The sequence below is a fragment of the Trichomonas vaginalis genome, chromosome IV (assembly GCF_026262505.1).
Source record: "Trichomonas vaginalis G3 chromosome IV, whole genome shotgun sequence".
In the NCBI taxonomy this organism is placed as follows: domain Eukaryota; phylum Parabasalia; order Trichomonadida; family Trichomonadidae; genus Trichomonas; species Trichomonas vaginalis.
The window spans coordinates 6032566-6052756 of NC_067206.1; the positions used below are offsets into that span (position 1 = coordinate 6032566).

Genomic DNA, 20191 nt, shown 5'->3' on the forward strand with positions numbered 1-20191 from the left:
ATACGGCATGTCAAAAAGGGGATAATATGCATAGCATATATCATTTTTTTGCATTAGATCTAAATACATAAAGAAAGTTCAAATATTTTGATAATAAATGTACTTATCATATTTCTCAAGCTTACAGTGTTTTCTCCTTTCATTTGAAATTCAAAAGGTGATGAGATATTTCATCACACTTAATACATGAACAACAAATTTAACTCTATTTTGAGCTTTGATTTCCCTATGAAGATTAAAGAACAATCATTTTAGTGAAATAAGGGTGCACTTACCACTTTCTGACATTCTCGTTTTTTTAAACATCCAAGCTTGAGATCCCAATTTCCTAAGATCAAAAGTTAATATTTTTGGTAGGAAAAAGTTAATATAAATCGCTATATAGTACCTAATTAGGCTATTGAACTTTTTTACTATTAAAATAAAGATAAATTGACACTATTAGTGCATGTCAAAAAGAGGTAGGGACACCCTTAAATGGAAAAATTTTGGCTATGCAAGAAACGAAGATTATGATTTAAATGTATTAACTGTCTGCATATTAGCTATAACAATAAAGAAATTATTTTTGTTATAGCGGTAGATTTGATTTAATTGAATGAAACTATGTTAATTATATACTTGAATTTATGTTGGTATTTATGATTAAAGAAAGTTCACTATAAATCTTTTTCAATGTCGAGATAAAAGTACATAAAATATCACATAAATTAAGAGGTAAACTTGAAATCATATAATTCATGTGAAAACCAATCAATTCACTCAAATTTTGAGAGATAGACGCGAAGAATATGATTTCTAGTTTTATCTAAAAATTGAGAATGCACGTATAATATTCATTATTTAATATAATGGTTCATGTGGATGCGCATTATATTAAGATGCGTATACAATCACAAAAATCTCCTTGATTAATGGAAATCTAACTCATGTGATCAAGAACTTGGATTAGAATGATAATCATTAAGATTATAGCAGATATGCTTTTATGAAATTTATTCCGAAAATTTTTAAAACGTTGCCAAAATAAATTGAATAGAAAATCGCACTTGGAATAATGAATAGTATATCCATAGGCCATTATAATTTTTGATTATAATACCTGTGAGAATACTCAAAATAAAATTGAGAGGATCCAAAGCAAGATTGATAAATTGAATTCTGTCAATATTCTATTTATCAACTAATGACACAATAGAGACGTTATTTGCAGATTTCGAATATATATAAAAATTGAATGTAGTGGGAAAAAATTGCATCAATTGAATTTACAAAATCATGAGCAATCGTGCACCAACAAAGAAGTTTATAACAAGCGAAGATACTGAATTGATTAGAGAACATCATGCTGAAGAAATCGATCCTGAGCAAATTGCCCGGAGACTTGGCATTAGTGTCCGTAATGTCAAACACACCATCAGGGATATCGACATGGGTATTACTAATCATTTTACAATAGAGGAAGATACTATATTACTTCAAAAGCTTAGAGAAGGTATCGAAAAACCATCGATTCTAGCTCGATTCTTACCGCATAAACATGATTGGATGATTAGAAACAGAATCAAGTTGTTCAAGCGTCATGGTTTAATTGATCAGCCTGATGAGATGGATGATACCGATTTTTATGAGTTTTAAAGTCATTAAATTTTTTGCTGTATTATTTCGTGAATTATTATGACTTCTATTTAAGAATGAACTTACACCCATCTGGCTCTAATTTAAAATCTTGACAAAAGGCGTGAAGGGTAATTGAAAAATAACCTTAAAGAATCGGAATTGAAAACAATCTCATACGGGCGTAAGCGCACCCTTAAAATATTTCTTTGATAATTGAATTATTTCTTTGAAAAATTTATTACTTCCATTTAGCATATGTATTGGCTAATGAATAAACTCAATTATATTCATGGCAAATATTCAAGACAAAAAATATCAATTAACTTGAGTCAATAAGTGAATGGTAACAATAACATTCAAGACTATCTTCAAAATAGGGAAAATGTTGCATAATTAAAATCAGTATTTTTTAAATTGGAAATAACTGCTATTCTGTTATGATTTCAACTATAATAGTTCAGATGGCGCACAATTCATAGTTGGTTAATTCTGGTTTTATAAAGGTAATCAAGGAAAAAAAAATTCTTCCAAATTGAATGCACCATTGAAATCATTATTTTTCATGATGAATAGTCACTACACTGAGCTCATGAATCATTACAAAGGTTATGTTGATGCATACGATGCGTTGTATAAATTAAAAACTAATGAGGAAGATGACATTAACAAAGTTTATCATGTAATCAAGTCCCAGCTAATTGAAACAAAAATAGCTTCCCCTATTAGCATCCTATTAGATATAAACGATTTGCTAATTTATATTAATCGCTATCTCAAGTCATATATATTAATTGCTAAAAAGATTTACGATGATTATCTTCATGGCAAAACTCAAGATATACCAAAAGTATTATTGTCCATTCTTAATAAAGAATATGGGATTTATTCAGGACATGACGAATCATTAACAGAAAACGATCCAAAAAATTATTACTATTATTATTTATTGCATTTTCATGAAAAGAATTCGCTTTTATGGGCTATAATGAATGATGATAAAAGCCTATTTATTTCATTGATCGAAAGTGATGGATTTGATAAAGACCAAGTAATAAATTCCTATTTCTTTCCATGGTCGATGAATGGAAATTCTCTTCTTGAAATTTGCTGTTATTATGGTTCAGCCCAATGTTTCAAGCTTTTAAGAACTAAATTCAACTCAGAGATTACTCAAGCTTGTCTTGATTTCTCGTTTTTGGGAGGCAATCCAGAAATCATGAGTGAATGTTTGAAAGTTCAAAAACCAAAAGAAAATTGCATGAAGAATGCTATCATTTCTCATAACATTGATTTTGTAACTTTCTTGGTGAATGAGTATGATCTTGAAATTGATTTGGAAATGTGTGGCCGATTCAAAAATTTCCAAGCATTCTTAGTCTATTATGATCTAACAAATGATTCCAACAAATGCTTTGTTTATTCACCTCTGTTTAATAATCAATCCATCTGCGAATATTTTGTTTCTAATGGAACAAATATAAATTCAACAGATCAAAAAGGAAAAACTGCTCTTCACATTGCAAGCTATTATAATATCAAAGATATTGCAAAATATCTCCTTTCGCAAGGTGCTGACATCAATACAAAAGATAAAGATGGATCAAGTGCTATTCGCTTAGCTGTAATTGATGGTGGTTTCGAAACAGCAGAACTTCTTCTTTCCTATGGTGCCAATATAAATGAAAAGAATAATCAAGGTGATACCATTTTCCAAGAAGCTTTATTGTATGTTGGCGAAGACAGAGCAAAGTTTCTAATTTCCCATGGGGCAGATATAAATGCAAAAAATGAAATAGGACAAACAATTCTTCATCAAGTTGTTTTGATGCATCTGGAAAAACACATCGAATTCATCATTTCCAATGGTTTTGATATTAATGCAAAAGATAATCGTGGAATGACAGCTCTTCATTATGCATCAATGTCTAAAAGCAAAGAGATCGCAAATATTCTTATTTCTTACGGAGCTGAAAACAACATAAAAGATAATAACGGAGAAACACCACAATCAATTGCAGAATATTTTTTAAAGGATGAAGAGTAAAAAATTATTAAATATGCAATAGTCAGATTTATATTTACATGTCATAACATTTTTTTTCTCATATTCTAATTCAGAGATTCTCACTTTATTGATATGTCTTTTACGCTTTGTATAGATCAAATTCCATTTTATTCGTCTTGTTCGTGCCAGTATCCCATAACATATTGAAAAATAATGGAATTGTTTAAATATGTTATCCTCATCATATATAGCCTCTGAAGAAAGATGAATTTTTAAGACTTAAATGAGAAAAATTATGTTATTGATTCAATTTTCTGGTAAAAAAGGGGGTTGGCGTCCTAAGGCGTCCTAGTGTAAATTTCTCAAAATTGTGATATTTACATCATATTTTTGAGAGGTTTATGGGCGTCCTAAGGGAAAATTGAATAGCTAGGGCGTCCCGAATTTTCATTCTAAGATTTAAATATATTATATACTTAAGTATAATACAAGCAATATAAAAATTAAATTTTTATTATGTTAACTTATAAGAAATTTTTTTGAATTATCGTTGATTTATTGTAATCTTTCCAGGCTATACTTTTGAAATCAACTTTACCTGTCATACGCATTAATGTAGTAGATGTCCAGGTGTAGCTATTATATCCCAGCAACATTGGTATTTTATCATTGTAAGATATCAAAATGAAGCGTTTTTTCAGATATAATTTTTCGTAAATTTTTCAAAAATAAGATGGTAAAAAAGCCTCGACTTGCTCGAAAAATAACAATTTTTTTTACTTGTAAAAATAACCCTTTTACAGCATGGGCAGCTATTCAATCACTATTTCTTTTTCTAAAAGTATATTTTTCAAAAAAAATTAAGATCAAATTCGACAATTTCTTGATGAAAGCAAAAATATTACACATACTTCTAGATGCATGGGATAAAATATGCAATTATTCAATCAATTCGCATGATTTGAAAAAAAAATCTAAATTTGATAAAAATGTAGAAATTTTTTATTTTTAACTTGAGATTCGATTTTTTTGATCCAATTTGTGAAATTTTTTTTGATCGGAATTTCAATTAATTTGTTGATCAAAAATGACCTCACAATGTTTGATCATAAGTGAAGTCATCTTCATGGGTATTTAGAAATTCCAAGAGAAATTGCTTATTTCTCGCAGATGTAATATCTGAGAAAATCTAAGTAAGATCATGAGATATAGCAATATATGTTTAAACTAACTTATATTTTGGTTGTACACCACTTGTATGTGCCGGATACCATTGTGTCAAATTTTTTCTGAAATTAACTTTAAAAGTACTAAGTAAGATCATTTATTTTTGCATAATATAATGCCAATATGGTTTCTTTTGATTTTATTTCATTTATAAGCAAATCAGATTTACCCAAAAACTCCACTCCATAAGCGTTCATTTGCTAAATTAAAAAGTGACAATGGGCTAGTCTGTCCCTTTCTCGAAACTTAACATCCTTAGTGTTGTAAACAGAAATTCATCAAAAGTGCCACCTCAGAAAAGCTAAAATATTGAATTTTTGGAACTTTTGATAGAGCACGTTTTTAAATATTAATTAAAGTAAATGTATATTTTGTAAAGATTCTTTTTAATAAAAAAATAAAATTTTGAAGAAGAACACAAAATCTTCTGAAAAATAATATCACATAAACTCATATTATTTTCTAATATATAACTATTTTATATAAAAATCAAATTCAATGATCTTAAAAGCGAAGGATAAACCTCAAAATTTACGAATATAATGAGTGGGAATATAATGCTTATCTATCATAAAACCATATGAAATATCAATTTTTGCTTTACGCCTAATTTTTGACGACAATTAGCAAAAAATGTTAAATGTTAACACTCAGTCCATTTGAATATGAAAAATAAAATTGACTTTGATTAAATGTTTTTATTTATCATGCAATTCTTCTTGCGACCAAAGATTTGAATAAAATTTCAAAAAATAAGATAGCTTAAAAAATAATATACGGTAGTGTTTACTAATAGATGAATAGTATATAAATTCTATTAAAATGGATTTGATCCAAAAAAATATAAAACCAAAAATAATTGTTATAATTTAAATGGGGCGGCGACAAATTTGCCCAGCCAGTAAAGTATTCAATTTTTTTGCATTTTTTTAAGGGGGCACACGAGAGGATCATGTAAACTTCAGAATTTAGCTTCTTAAGGGTGCACCCGTATGTAAGTTTATTTGAGAGGAGGAGGATTACCCTCTCAATTTTGAGGGATTCGTTAGTTTATTTTCTCGATGAATATGCAATAAAATTTGATTTTTACCTTATCAATACACTTCATATAATATACACATGTTCATGTAAAAACTTTTTTCCAAAATCCTCAGGAATTAAGGGATTTTTGAATTTTAAGAATTTTTTTCGAATTTTTTCGAAAAAAAAATATTTTCAGAACAGCCTTAACGGCTAAGATTTAGGAACAATGTTAAGTATCAAAAAGAAAGGAGGTCTGATATAGACAACATATATCGTTGAAGGTTGAAAAAATCTCTAATATTTGAGCCCAAAATTTCAAATTTTAATTTTTTGAAAAAAAGAGGCCACCCGTATGTACGTTTATTTGAGAGGAGGAGGATTATATTTTTGAAAGGGTGAACCATTATGAATATGTTAATTATATAATAATATGTATTATTATAAAAAAGAAAAAATAAAGCACGTTAAAATTTTTCTTTCTTGATTTTTTACAAAATCTACTTAGAATTATGCAAAATATGACTAAATAATTATAAATTTCAAGTTAAATTTTAATTTTGATAAATAATTTAAATTTCAAAATATCAAGTTCAGTTCGACTATGTATGTAGTAATTCCTCAATAAAGTGCCAAAACCCTATTAAAATATATGAACATTTTCAACATTTTAATGTTTTTATTTAAAAATTTGATGGAATATGAGCTTCAAACAATTATTATGTAAATAAAAATAATTAAAGATATGTATTTATTCGTATTACAACCGTAGTAAGTCGATTCTTCCTTTCTTCTACTGAGGTTTGAATTTGATTTCGAATTGTAAAGAGATTCAAAGGGAAAATACTAGCGGATAAAAACTACCTCCATGAAAGGGTCATAATGGAGTCAAGTTGTATTTTTTGATATTTTTTGCTTTTCGAGCCTAAATAGGTAGCCAAGATAATGCATAAAAATAAGGTTGTAAATTCTGAAGTTTACATGATCCTCTCGTGTGCACCCTTAAAAAAAATGCAAAAAAAATGTAATAAAATAAAAAAATTTTAGTATCGATAATCTGAAATATGTTGTTTACTTAAGCCGCTCGCTTCGCTCGCGGCTTAGTTTCGTAATTTCGTACAATCTTTTTTCGAATCTGTTCTTTTCGTCAGCCGCGAGCGAAGCGAGTGGCTTAGTTTCGTAGTTTCGTACAATCTTTTTTCGAATCTGTTCTTTTCGTCAGCCGCGAGCGAAGCGAGTGGCTTAGTTTCGTAGTTTCGTACAATCTTTTTTCGAATCTGTTCTTTTCGTCAGCCGCGAGCGAAGCGAGTGGCTTAGTTTCGTAATTTCATACAATCTTTTTTCGAATCTGTTCTTTTCTTAAGCCACTCGCTTCGCTCGCGGCTTAGTTTCGTAATTTCATACAATTATTTTACGAATTTGTTCTTTTTGTCAACCGCGAGCGAAGCGAGTGGCTTTTTATTTTTTAAAAATTTTTTTTCTTTCTTACTTTTTTTCCCCCCTTACTTACAAATTTGATAGTAACTTACCAAATCTCTCTATCATATAATAATAAATTAATCCATTTTTTGTTTCAAATCTGACACTTTACATTTCTGATATGTAAACATGTCACTTTTCACTTCACCTCACTGGGCAAGTTTGTGTCCCCCTCTAATTTAAATGAAGAAGTAATTTAAAACGATTTTATTTATGATCAAATTTTATATATTTTTTTGGATCAAATCCATTTTAATAGAATTTATATACTATTCATCTATTAGTAAACACTACCGTATATTATTTTTTAAGCTATCTTATTTTTTGAAATTTTATTCAACTCTTTGGTCGCAAGAAGAATTGCATGATAAATAAAAACATTTAATCAAAGTCAATTTTATTTTTCATATTCAAATGGACTGAGTGTTAACATTTAACATTTTTTGCTAATTGTCGTCAAAAATTAGGCGTAAAGCAAAAATTGATATTTCATATGGTTTTATGATAGATAAGCATTATATTCCCACTCATTATATTCGTAAATTTTGAGGTTTATCCTTCGCTTTTAAGATCATTGAATTTGATTTTTATATAAAATAGTTATATATTAGAAAATAATATGAGTTTATGTGATATTATTTTTCAGAAGATTTCATTCTATATGCCTATGAAAAGTACTCTCAAAACTAACTTTTTCCTAATTATAATTAAATCTAGAATATTGTATTATGCTTAGTATTATTTCATTTTTCTCATTCAATTTAGAATTTACAAATGTCAAAAAATTGAGAGCTGTCACTTTTGATGAATTTCTGTTTATTACATTAGGTCAATGGATTTTGATGTGAGATACATTTAATCTGTTTTTCTTTTTTTATTTTAAATAATTGAATATTTATAGTTGTTATGGGTCTTACATCATGTAAAACGAATTTTCTTAAAGTAAATTTACTTTTTCTTCAATCTTTCTTACATATTTATTAAAAAAATTATCCAAAAAAAGATGTTTTAGAATGAAAAAAAATAGAAAAATCTTCATTTATAGTCTTTCTTGAATGTATACGTTTTGATTTTTTTCTTTTTTAAAAAATTCAATTTCTAGAAAAATCGAGAAAAAATCATTTTCTTCTATTTTTTAGGACGCCATACCCATTGAAATCTCCTCTCAGGACGCCATAAACTATTCAATTATGGTGTAAACTTCGCAAAAATTGAATAGTTTACATCAGGACGCCTTAGGACGCCAAACCTTTACGCGCCCAATTTTCTGAATTTCTTCCAAATTCTGAGACTTAAAAATAAAGGAAATATGATACTTATGATATGCTAATAACAAACATTTAATTTAAACATGAAATAATCAGAATCAAAAAAATTCTTAATTGTAAATATAGTATTAAAACGTGTGTGACATTAATTTCTGTACTTGCATCAGGGGAACATTCAAAACAATGAACCAATTTTAAAAACAAAAAAATCTCGAGTGCGAGGGAAAATAAAGAAACCGCTTAATGGCAAAAAGTTGAGAATTACTCCATTTATAATATGCATCCATATTTCTAAAATAAGATGAAATAAATTAACATTGAAAAGTATTGAAAAATAAATAAAGTAAAGCAATAAAAGTTATGACTGAGGCTCTACACGAAAATAGAGTAGTGAAAGAACTTCTGCAGAAATTAACTTTTACGCCTGGTGAAACTGCATATGCGGTTTCGAGTTCTTGGTTTAATTCATGGAAAGATTCTTTATCTGATGATGAAGAAAAAGTTGGACATCCAAAATTACCGGCAATCGATAATTCGCAAATAGTTAATTATTTCGATAAAATTCAAGATGTTGACTATGTTGTAGTACCTTTTTCAATTTGGAATGTTTTAATAACGACATATGGTGGCGGGCCCGTTGTAGAAGTCGATGTAGGCTATGACCCTAAATCTAAAAAAGGTGTTCCCGTTACGAAATTGCATGGTTTTAAAATTCATTATGAAGGAAAAGTTGAAAAGATTATGATTTCGAAATTTTTAAAAGTTACTCAGCTCATCGAAGCAGCATGTGCTAAATTCGATATTAAAGACCCTACGGGCTACAGAATGAGAGATTATTGGCAACATAAACCTGGCCGTTTTCTCTTTCCTAACCAAGTCATTTGTGAGTACTCACTCTTTGTAAATACAGACCTCTTGATAGAGCTGGGCGATTACCCTGAAGAAAATGAAAATTCAGAGTCGACTCAATCTCCAAATACTCAATCACAGCCTACAGCTTCATTTCCTCACGTAAGAGCTACCTTCAGCGCCCAAATGGTTTTGACTAAGCCAGAATTCAAAAATGGAATCAGAAGAGATTCACAACAATATAGAATGCGCGAACCAGGGAAACTGACGGCTCTGGATAGAGCTAAGCAATTCCAGCAATTACAACAGATGCAGCAGATGCAAATTCAGCAGCAACAAGCTCAAAAAGAAGCTTTTCCATCAGTTCATAAAAAAGAAACGAATACGACATCCGATAAACCTCAACCTCAAGTTAATTCTAGCGGTGTTACATTTGAAAGGTCTTCGCACCCACGTATTCAACTGGGAACTCCAAATACTAGTTTTGACGCTAGAGTTAGTTGCCCAGCCATACGACCTAGGGTAGAAGACCAGCCTTCAACGCACGTACCTGGACTTCGTGGAATTAATAATATAGGCAATTCCTGCTACATGGGCTCTGTTTTACAATGTTTATTACATCTCAAGCCTCTGATGAACTACATGCTTGAAGACTCAAGCCACTTAGATCCTAACAGTAAAATAATGACCGAAAACATGCAGAAATTTGCAGATTTCTTCAGATTATATTACAATGACTTAAAAGTCGGGCCAATGAATCCATCAGAAATCAAATTGCTCGTAGAAAAAGAATCCCCAGCTTTTCAAGGCTGTCTTCAACAAGACGCCCATGAATTTTTGACAATTTTACTCGATTCACTAAATTCTACATCAAAAGACAAACAGAAAGCATCTACATTTGTCAGTAAAGACAATTACTCATCAGATTACGAGCGAGCCGATGACGAATGGCATCAACACCTCCAAAACTCGAAGAGCAGCGTCATTACAGACATATTCCATGGCCAGACGAGATCCTCAACAATTTGTCCTCACTGCAAAGGCGAAACAGTTCAGTTTTCTCCGTTCACATCAATTTTATTACAATTACCAGCTCCAAAAACACTTTCCTCCCCATTTGTGTTTGTTCCTCTTGATCCCAAGCAGCCAAAGAGCTCAATGCGAATCCCACTTTCCAATCCTACGGCAGATGCAGTCACTTTTACAGAAGATTTGTCCAGATTCCTCAATAAACAGATCTCCTGTGCATTTGGTACCCAATCCAACGACTTCTCTGTCGAATGGAGCCCAGGACCAGAGCAAGGATTACGAACAAACTCATTAATTGTATATGAGCTTTCCCAGGACGACCAACTCTATGCCTCCGTTAAACTTGCAGTCAATACGAACAAGATGGTTTCTCTCAGAGTTGTCGAAGGTCCATTTTTGGTCCCAATTCCTGGTCCAACCTGCAAATCCGAGGAAGTCCGCTGTTGCTGCGAAGAATACTTCAAATACTTATGGGAACAGACCGATCAGTCCTTCATTCCTCCATCATTATCCAATATTTTACCAAGTATTCGGCCAATTAAGAAATCTGGCAACCAAAAAATCACCATTGAAGTTCCGAAATCACTTTTCTTGAAGACGAAGAAGTTCTATCCACCATCAAACATCAAACACATTGCAGGTAGAACCGTAACAGCCATAATTTCGGATACAGAAGATGTTTCATGGCCAAGAGTTGTCAGAAACATTGTAAACAACCAAAGTGCAGCGCAAGTTCGAGAAGTCGACATCCAAACACTCATTGACGATGCCGCGAGACCAACAGAGTTCAATGAGATGTGGAAATGCGCTTCTTGCAATGAATGCGTGACTCCGAGAAAATCAGTAAAAATTTGGCGACTTCCGAAAGTTCTGATTTTCGCTTTGAAGAGATTTGACTCTGTGAATGGAAACTCAAGGAAGAACACTATATTGGTCACATATCCAGATAACTTGGAGATCAGCGACATGAACGGAAAACATACATACGAACTGTCCGCAGTTATAGAACACGGAGGAAGAATTGCTTCAGGACATTACACAGCACACGCAAAATTGAGTGATAATGTATGGGCAGAATTTAATGATTTACAGGCAATGAGATGCTCGTCATGTTTGGTAGCACATAACCAGAATGCTTACATATTGTTTTACACTAGAACTTCTGATTAGAAATTTTTATTTTAATTTTTTTGTTGTTTGTTTATAATTTTTATTTTTTGTTATTTATGCGTTATTTTTATTTATTTTGTAGTATTTTCTGTTATAATTTCGAATAATAAATAATAATTATAATATTGTTTACTAAAATCGGTTTTATTTTTGTCATATTTTTTTATAACAACTCCGGAATGAATTTCTATCAACTGGGATTCATATATACCATTGAAGTTTATTCGTGCATGTGTATAGTAATTTACCAACATCATATTCTCCCAAGTTTTGTTAAATTTGAAGAATGCATTCATAAGATAATTATGGTATATTGAAACTTCATTTTGAACTACTTTCAAAAAGTGACAAATTTAAAATCCAAAATCTTCTCCTAAGATCTAGGAAATTGATATCATAGCAGTTTCAAATAAATTTGTTCACCTTCAACAAGATGGAATTGAATCATTAAAAATTCAAAGACTGATCAATGTTTTTCCATAACAAGAAGCAAAATATTTAAATATTATCCTTTGCTTATATCATAGTTGGACTCGGCTCTCGATGGTAAATGAATATCTGATTTCTATTACTGAAATATTAAGGGTGCACACGAGAGGATCATGTAAACTTCAGAATTTAGAACCTTATTTTTAGGCATTATCTTGGCTACCTATTTAGGCTCGAAAAGCAAAAAATATCAAAAAATACAACTTGAGTCCATTATGACCCTTTCATGGAGGTAGTTTTTATCCGCTAGTATTTTCCCTTTGAATCTCTTTACAATTCGAAATCAAATTCAAAACTCAGTAGAAGAAAGGAAGAATCGACTTACTACGGTTGTAATACGAATAAATACATATATTTAATTATTTTTATTTACATAATAATTGTTTGAAGCTCATATTCCATCAAATTTTTAAATAAAAACATTAAAATGTTGAAAATGTTCATATATTTTAATAGGGTTTTGGCACTTTATTGAGGAATTACTACATACATAGTCGAACTGAACTTGATATTTTGAAATTTAAATTATTTATCAAAATTAAAATTTAACTTGAAATTTATAATTATTTAGTCATATTTTGCATAATTCTAAGTAGATTTTGTAAAAAATCAAGAAAGAAAAATTAGTAGTAGGATAGGAAGGGTTGTGTGACTTTTTTTGTAAACGTAAGAATTCATACAATATCGAGCGATTTTGTATCATTTTTTTTAACATATGAAGTAAAAAATGTATGATTCTGACGGTTTTTATTCTTACGTTTTTGAATAAATCAAGATTTAAAAAATTTTCAAAATTGTAAGACATTTACACTCAGCCCATACATAATGAAATAAACACATTAGAAAATTAACATTAATTTTAAAATAATTTATTTTTTATCTTTTATAAAAGAAGCTATATATAGATGATGTCAGATATTCCGCGATTAATTAAACATTGTTTAAATCCTGAATGGAATCAATGGAGTCATAATCAAAGACCTCATAAACGAGTAAAAGAAATTAGAAATAATTATTTTCATGAATGAAAGATTCACTACCATAATGAAATAAAAAAATAAAATTTAAAAATTCATGTCTCAGAATCAACATTGAACTTTAAGAAACTAATGATTATTTGAATTTATGAAATCAATTATTTGATTCATTCTTTCTTCAATCTCTTCTATTCTTTTTGTTAAATCATCAATTTTCATTAATGAGGTGATTCTTGATTGAGGAATAGATTTCAAACTAACCACCCCTTTTATTTTTGAAATTTTGAATCCATCAACTTTAAACATTTTATTCAATTTACATGTTGTCAATTCTTCAAATAATTTTTTATTATTAGTATAATAGTCATTAAATTCTTCAACAGATGAAAAATTTTTTATTTCAGTAATTGGTTTAACAACGTTTATTTTTTGCTGAACATCTTTACTTATTTCTTCCTCTGTTTCATTTATTTTTAAAATTGGTTTCATTTATCATTAAATAAAAATTAGAATATAAGTGATGAAATATATTTTTTAATTAATGTTAAATCAGAAATGGCGGCAGGATTCTTTAAAAAATTATGGGATGGAATTAAGAAAGCTGCGGGTTGGGTTTATAAAAAGGTTATTAAACCTGTTGCAAACTTTTTGGCACCAGTAGCGAAAACGGCAGGAACTATCATAGGTGGAGTATTAGGTACTAAAGCAGGTAATCCGGCGATGGGAGCACAAGCAGGTAACGCAGTTGGTGGAATAGCTGAAGGAATACTTAATAAAATAGGAGGTAGATAGTGGAAAAATAAATTATTTTTATCTTAGTATCGGTTGAAGTCTTTGATAAACTTTTTCTCCTTTATTTAATATTTCTCTTATTGGGGCGGCTTTTGGTGTTATTGATTCAGCAACGTCACTAATTGCTTCTTTATTCTTAGTTAGTATGGTTAAGTCGTGTACTGTGGCACTGCGCGCCTCCGTACACAACTTAGCGGTTTTGACACTTTACGAAACCAGTAACGTATATTTTACAACACAACCATAACACCAACTTAACCTTAAATATTTACAAAACTATCTGACACATAAACGACTTCACTAATGACTTCACTAACGACTTCACTACCGTCCTCACTACCGTCCTCACTAAATAAAAAATAACCTTATTTTTATTTTTTTAAATTTTTTATTTCATTACAAAGACATGTCCGACTACATTTACTATGACTCTTTCCCAGAACGTTTCCGTGAACTATTCAAAACTCAAGTAAAACTGAGAAACATGCATTTTAACAAAGACAGACCCATTGACGATGAAAGAAACCCTGAATATATTACAATCCCTTATGATGCAAAGTTCATTGCATACATTCCTTATGGTCGCAGAGGAACGAAAACTATTTCAACAAAGAACAAAAATTATTTCTGGAGCGATGAAGAAAATTGCCTTATCTACATAAATGCATACTTAAATAAAGCTACATATTGTACAAAAGAAGGTTGGACTGGATTTGAGCTCTACATATACGACGACGATGGAAACAGACGCTGTGTATACCCATACGATAATATGTACCATTGTTTTCATCAAGCATTAAACGAATACATAGTCAGTAAGGGTCTCATTCCTGTTGAGTAGATATGTTATATTTTTGTTTTGTCATTTATATAAAAATAAACTTAAAAATAAATGATATCACCACCCTCACACGTATGAAAACATAGCACAAAAATAAATTTAGGTGAAGAGGTGACATCTCACCTCTTTTTTCACCTCTTTTTTCACCCACTTGAATTCATTACTTTATAACTCTCTTCCTTGGTTTCTTTTTAGTTGCTTTCTTCACGTCTGTCTCCAGCTTAACTGTCTTTCTTCTTCGTCCGTAATGATACCAGTTACTTCCACCAGTCAATGGGTCAAATGGTCTTTCGTAAGGGTTTCCATACATTCCATAGGGACCATACGGAAGAACTACTGGTGGAGGAAGAGTTCCATCGACTCTATTTAAATGCATTGTTTCACCTTTCATCTGGTCATTAAAGTCTTTTGCGTGTTTTGCAAACTCATCGTCCTTTCCTAAAGCATTTTCTGACTCAGTCGCAACCAAATTGGATGCTTTATTTATGAGCCCTATTTTATTTAATCTTAACTTCTTTGCAACCCAGCCTCCAATCTTCCCTTTATTTGCATCTAATGTCTTCGAAACTCTTCCTCCACTCATTTTATTTACTGCGTCATAAGCTCCAAGTGCTTTTGCTCCAAATGCTAATGCTTTTGTTCCCATTGCGCCTAAAGCTGCCCAAGCTACCATTTACACCATATTAAAATCATCTCTCTTCAATATTATCTCATAAAAGTTCTCGTTACTGGAGAAAGTCAATGAAACATAAACATTCTCATGGACTTCGTCCTCGCCGCGTTGCGGCTTCATAAACTTCTTTCTTATATCATCTATTCGCTTCAAAATGTCTGAACAATTGCTAACATCTTCTACAACAGTTATTTCATCATGAATGACCTTTAAAAACAAGCTCATTTAATATGCTATTAAAATCATCTCAATAATGAGTCCATCCTTTCCGATCTTTAGGTAGCACAACATCTTTCATTGAAGAAGGTTCGACAAGTCTTATGTTAAACTTACTGACAAAGTTTGTTATACTATAATGCTTCGGCGGCGAATACATATAGTTTGAAAGACATAATATAGATTCTTCAGCAAATTCACTTATACTGGATTTTATAACAATGTTCTCACGAGACCAAATACCACCAATTGACAATCTTGTAAGCAATCCTGCTGAACCTTCAACTGTAAACGTCGATGGTAACATTCCACGAAGGTCATCTATTGACATCGTTGAGTCACTGAATTTAAATATTTTCTTAAAGCAATCGTCATTATCTAACCATGCAATAGCTTTGAAGTTTTCATTCGAATATACATCTGCTTCATTAAATGTAAAACCTGACTTCTTTGCAGAGATGACTTTAAAATCTATTGAGTTTGTTTCAAAATTATATGCTATGCTAACTTCTGAAGGTAATGGATGTCCTTCCGCAGTCAGTTGTTCTCTCACTACCGTTTGAAGCTTTGTGTTAAAAACTTTCATGTCATCTCCTGTGTCTAGGTTCACATACACAGCAACAGGAAAACTATCTTGCTTCTTTGTTTCATCATTATACCTCAAAACATTAAAGTTCTTCAATAATATTGTTCTTCCTGCTGGAATACTTCGAACCTGTCTGATTTCAATAGCTTTCTCACCTCCTACATACTCTACCCAGTGTCTTGGATATTCATAAGTATACTGACTTTCTTGAATTTTGGTAGGTTTCATCATAACGTGTTCATAGTATATCTTTATACTCTTGTCAGTTAGACTCGGTGCTATGTTCTGAATATTTCTGACTTGCATTTTTAATGGAGATAAAATGAAGCATTTAATACATGACGTAGATGAAGACATGAATGAAACTACAGACAAACTTAACTCTTCTCTCATTCTTCCTTTCAGTAAGATTATGAGTTCTGTTCAAATGGTGTGTATTTCTATTGTGGAAAGATGGGTTCAGGTAAGACATTTAATTTAATTCGTCATATACTCATAACAGAGCGTTTAGGAAACGACTCATATTATGACCAAATCATTATATCAGCAACTTCAGACTCTATGGACTCAACAGCGAAAACATTTATGTCAAAAGTTCAAGCCTCTGTCGTTAAAGTTCCAGACAGTGAACTCATTGAATTTCTTCAACGTTACATTCGACGTAAGAGAAAATATTATGCCATCGTTGAATTTATACAGTCAGGAATGCAAAAGACTTCTGAGGAGATGGAAAGAATTATTGACAAACACCACTTACGTCAATACTCAGGAGTTTACGATATGAAACGACTTACAAACTACATTCTATCAAAACTTTCAAAATACCCCTTCAAAAAGTATCCTTCAAACACTCTGCTCGTTTGTGACGACTTCGCCGGAAAAGGTTTAGTGTCAAAGCCTGACTCACCATTAGCTAACATCATAACTAAAGTCAGACATTATCATTTAACTGTAGCAATACTTATGCAAACATGGAGGTTTTTAGCTTTAAACATAAAACGTCTCATAACTGACTTCGTTATCTTTCAAGGTTTCTCACGCTATGATATTGAACTCATTTGGAAACAGTCAGGTATAACATTACCTTTTGAAGAAATTTGGGAAGCATATAAGTCTCTCATCTCTCCTCGTTCATACCTTGAGATTCATATCATGACTAATACCATTAAAGTCAAAAATATTCCATGGGAACGACCAACATTGTTTTAAAGTTTAACCTTCAATTGACTGATGGTAAACAAATTCCATGCATCTCTGTCGCCATTTCTGTTAATATTTTTGCTGTCATTCATATCATCCACTTCTCCATCCGTTAGCTTTTGAGGATATGTGTTAGAATAGCTGTTCTTAAATGAAGGCTTTTCACCTTTGAGAGCATAAACTCTATAACTTTCTGCATACTTTATGTTTGAACCTCCTGAGCCATCGTTGACATAAATTTTTATAGGCTTCCACCCTTTGTTCATGTTCCTGCTTCTTCCCTTAGCTCTTTTGTTCAGTAGTTCTACATCTTTATACACAGCTCCTGTCTCAGTGAATTCAACAATATTTTCATTCGTTAGCTTTACATTCAAACCCTTGTCGAGTATATTGTTCATTTCATACATATAAAAGGTTTTTATTCTATATGAAATGAGAAGTAAATCCATCTTAGCTGGTGCCGTTAATGTTCCAATTGAACCAACATCAAATGTTGACTCACGAACGACAAACAATATTGTCATAAAGAACTATAGTTCAGAGTGTTTGAAAGAAAAAGAACCAGAACTGAAATCCGTGAATTTAAACTCAGCTTCAAACGCTGACGCTACATCAGATGTTAAGTTAGAGTATCCACCACTGGACCAAATTCTTTCAAGAGAAGCCAACGACAACCCTTACACAAATGTTCAAACAAATCCTTCAGATAACGTAGACCATTACCTTCTTCAGTTATACCAAACAATTTTACTCAAAGACGATAAGAAGCTTTTGACAAATCTTATAAGCAAGAACCAAATAATTCTAACAAAGGAGGACCTTGAAAATGTTATATCACGAATAACAGGGAAACAATGTGTCATTGACTATCTCGACCCTGAAATCGAATGCTGTGGTCAAACGCCACCATTCATGAAAATAGGTAACATCCGCATCATTGAAACACCAGGAACTACAGGAGTTGAGTTTAAGTATAAATATTCGAATGAATATACAAAACTTTCAACAGAATATAAATTATGTTTGAAATATGTTTTAGTAAATTAAAGCAATTTGTAATATCTATCCAAAACTTCTTCAACAGTATCGAACTCATCTTCATAATGCAAACCTAATCTTATTGACTTGGTGCAGTTTTCACTAACACAATATAGCGCTTTGCGCTCGGCGCCTTTGACGCCTTTTTCTGTTCTCTTGACTGACATAACTAACTCATTTGTTTCATCAAACAGCAATAACCAAAGTTCATGACCTAATACATAACATTCATACTTTATATTTTTAGCTCTGAGTTCTCTTGTAAGCTGTTGCATTTAATATTTTCTAAAAAGTCAACTTCAACAGTCATTCGCACTGGTGCCTTCAGTTCTACAGGCTCGCCCTGAAAGTCAACAAGTCTGAATTGCATGTCTTTCAAATTATGAGGACTAATGCGAACCCATTTACCTAAATGAGTTGCTATGACAGGAACGTTTGGAATGAACATTGAATTTACTGCATAACAGAAAGACTTTATATTCTACTGAACCTTTACTATTAACTCCTGAAATACCTGTGACATTAGCTATTTAGACTCAATGTATAAACAATTGCCATAACATACGTATGGAACAGATTTCATCTCAATCGTTTTGTCAATACTTTTCAAAGGAAATGTCATATGGTATGCTCCCAGAAGCAATTGAACTCTATGACTCATTCGTGTTATCTTAAACTCCTTTGCATAACTGAACTTCAAAACTCCTGCAATAAGTTTAACATTCATTAAGTTTTCTTCGTTCTCCTTGTTTATTGTAGTATTTATGAGAGCATTTAACACTCCAGCTAATGTTTCCATCTTATATTCTACATTATTGTGAAATCTTATTTCGTGCTTCTTTCCATCTATTTCAAACTCCATGAAATCTGTTTCATCTGTTATGAACAAAAGTTGCGATAGTATTGAAGTCAACAACTCTGAAAGCAAGTGCTTCATTCTGAAGACCTAAGTTTGTTTGTAGCTTTACTATTCCGTATTCGTTTGGGTCTGTACTTTGCAAATAGAACAACATTTTATTCTCATTAAAATATGACTATTGCTGCATATGCGTATGAAACTGACAGAGCTAAACGTTTATATTTTGGTCAATACTCTCTCACACTTACTGACAAATATATTGTTATCAGTGATGGAAATACCGAGAAATACATAACATGGAAGGACTATGAAAAGTTTGACCCCATTTTAACTCCATGCACTATGCCATTCATTGTAAATGGTGAAGTTGTCATGAAGAACGACACAACAGTATATAAGTCTGTTCATGAAGCGTTAGAATATATGTTGAATTATAATCCCGAAAGATTTGACCCAAGCACTACACCATGTACAATGCCTTTTATTAAGGACGGTGAAATCGTAAGAGTTCCGGATTCAACGGTTTACACAGCTGTTCAAAACAGTTTACAAAACATTTTAGCGAATATCTTTAATTCAGAAACTACAGAAATAAAATTACCATATATAACAGATGCTAAAGAAATTAAATCAAAAACAACAACATTATTTACGTCACTTAATGATTTAATGACTTATATCATTAATATTCCTGCACCAACTACAGCATTTGATCCAAACTCGACGGTTTGCAGTGTACCTTTCATAAAGTCGCAAACGGACTCTTTGAGTCCTGAAGGTCTTTCAGACCGAAGCGACCAGGGCGAAGCCCATGACAGTTCATTAATTACTTTAAGGGATTCAACAGTTAATG

The 20191-nt window shown here is 31.3% G+C and overlaps 11 protein-coding genes across 11 annotated transcripts, besides 18 other annotated features; 7 read left to right on the top strand and 4 right to left on the bottom strand.

The window, feature by feature from the left end:
* Nucleotides 1-260: 260 nt before the first annotated feature.
* Nucleotides 261-292: a mobile genetic element.
* Nucleotides 261-292: a terminal%2Cinverted (terminal inverted repeat of tvBac_53III transposon ID:TVAGG3_0038840).
* A 986-nt stretch (nt 293-1278) lies between these two features.
* On the top strand, nt 1279-1638 carry TVAGG3_0038850 (uncharacterized protein; the record flags this gene model as incomplete). The annotated part of the gene is made up of 1 exon (XM_001311785.1): nt 1279-1638. The coding sequence occupies one exon, from the start codon at nt 1279-1281 to the stop codon at nt 1636-1638; it is 360 nt and encodes a 119-aa protein (XP_001311786.1).
* Nucleotides 1639-2698: 1060 nt separating this feature from the next.
* TVAGG3_0038860 (spectrin binding) lies at nt 2699-3664 on the top strand (the record flags this gene model as incomplete). Its single annotated transcript, XM_001311784.1, has 1 exon — nt 2699-3664. The coding sequence occupies one exon, from the start codon at nt 2699-2701 to the stop codon at nt 3662-3664; it is 966 nt and encodes a 321-aa protein (XP_001311785.1).
* Nucleotides 3665-3950: 286 nt separating this feature from the next.
* Nucleotides 3951-4065: a mobile genetic element.
* Nucleotides 3951-4065: a terminal%2Cinverted (terminal inverted repeat of MuDR-1/TvPhantom-1 transposon ID:TVAGG3_0038870).
* A 990-nt stretch (nt 4066-5055) lies between these two features.
* Nucleotides 5056-5093: a mobile genetic element.
* Nucleotides 5056-5093: a terminal%2Cinverted (terminal inverted repeat of MuDR-5_TvMULE4 transposon ID:TVAGG3_0038880).
* Nucleotides 5094-5111: 18 nt separating this feature from the next.
* Nucleotides 5112-5149: a mobile genetic element.
* Nucleotides 5112-5149: a terminal%2Cinverted (terminal inverted repeat of Banshee-A3 transposon ID:TVAGG3_0038890).
* Nucleotides 5150-5727: 578 nt separating this feature from the next.
* Nucleotides 5728-5750: a terminal%2Cinverted (terminal inverted repeat of MuDR-6/TvMULE4 transposon ID:TVAGG3_0038900).
* Nucleotides 5728-5832: a mobile genetic element.
* Nucleotides 5833-6874: a mobile genetic element.
* A 147-nt stretch (nt 6875-7021) lies between these two features.
* Nucleotides 7022-7189: a mobile genetic element.
* Nucleotides 7190-8136: 947 nt separating this feature from the next.
* Nucleotides 8137-8173: a mobile genetic element.
* Nucleotides 8137-8173: a terminal%2Cinverted (terminal inverted repeat of Banshee-A3 transposon ID:TVAGG3_0038930).
* Nucleotides 8174-8175: 2 nt separating this feature from the next.
* Nucleotides 8176-8612: a mobile genetic element.
* Nucleotides 8613-8924: 312 nt separating this feature from the next.
* Nucleotides 8925-11910, top strand: TVAGG3_0038950 (ubiquitinyl hydrolase protein; the record flags this gene model as incomplete). Its single annotated transcript, XM_001311783.1, has 1 exon — nt 8980-11667. One exon carries the CDS (start codon nt 8980-8982, stop codon nt 11665-11667), a length of 2688 nt encoding a protein of 895 aa, XP_001311784.1.
* Nucleotides 11911-12251: 341 nt separating this feature from the next.
* Nucleotides 12252-12781: a mobile genetic element.
* A 907-nt stretch (nt 12782-13688) lies between these two features.
* TVAGG3_0038970 (N-acetylmuramoyl-l-alanine amidase family) lies at nt 13689-13925 on the top strand (the record flags this gene model as incomplete). Its single annotated transcript, XM_001311782.1, has 1 exon — nt 13689-13925. The coding sequence occupies one exon, from the start codon at nt 13689-13691 to the stop codon at nt 13923-13925; it is 237 nt and encodes a 78-aa protein (XP_001311783.1).
* Nucleotides 13926-14063: 138 nt separating this feature from the next.
* Nucleotides 14064-14331: a terminal%2Cinverted (terminal inverted repeat of Maverick-2 transposon ID:TVAGG3_0038980).
* Nucleotides 14064-20191: part of a mobile genetic element that runs on past the window's edge.
* On the top strand, nt 14332-14766 carry TVAGG3_0038990 (uncharacterized protein; the record flags this gene model as incomplete). The annotated part of the gene is made up of 1 exon (XM_001311781.1): nt 14332-14766. The coding sequence occupies one exon, from the start codon at nt 14332-14334 to the stop codon at nt 14764-14766; it is 435 nt and encodes a 144-aa protein (XP_001311782.1).
* On the bottom strand, nt 14927-15439 carry TVAGG3_0039000 (protein of unknown function, DUF4107 family; the record flags this gene model as incomplete). The annotated part of the gene is made up of 1 exon (XM_001311780.1): nt 14927-15439. The coding sequence occupies one exon, from the start codon at nt 15437-15439 to the stop codon at nt 14927-14929; it is 513 nt and encodes a 170-aa protein (XP_001311781.1).
* TVAGG3_0039010 (uncharacterized protein) lies at nt 15910-16547 on the bottom strand (the record flags this gene model as incomplete). Its single annotated transcript, XM_051220675.1, has 1 exon — nt 15910-16547. A coding segment is annotated over one exon (638 nt), but the record flags the coding sequence as incomplete, so codon positions are not given.
* On the bottom strand, nt 17447-17848 carry TVAGG3_0039020 (uncharacterized protein; the record flags this gene model as incomplete). The annotated part of the gene is made up of 1 exon (XM_051220676.1): nt 17447-17848. One exon carries the CDS (start codon nt 17846-17848, stop codon nt 17447-17449), a length of 402 nt encoding a protein of 133 aa, XP_051105662.1.
* TVAGG3_0039030 (uncharacterized protein) lies at nt 17874-18363 on the top strand (the record flags this gene model as incomplete). Its single annotated transcript, XM_051220677.1, has 1 exon — nt 17874-18363. A coding segment is annotated over one exon (490 nt), but the record flags the coding sequence as incomplete, so codon positions are not given.
* TVAGG3_0039040 (uncharacterized protein) lies at nt 18715-18927 on the bottom strand (the record flags this gene model as incomplete). Its single annotated transcript, XM_051220678.1, has 1 exon — nt 18715-18927. One exon carries the CDS (start codon nt 18925-18927, stop codon nt 18715-18717), a length of 213 nt encoding a protein of 70 aa, XP_051105664.1.
* On the top strand, nt 19510-20145 carry TVAGG3_0039050 (organellar and viral DNA polymerase type B; the record flags this gene model as incomplete). Its single annotated transcript, XM_051220679.1, has 1 exon — nt 19510-20145. A coding segment is annotated over one exon (636 nt), but the record flags the coding sequence as incomplete, so codon positions are not given.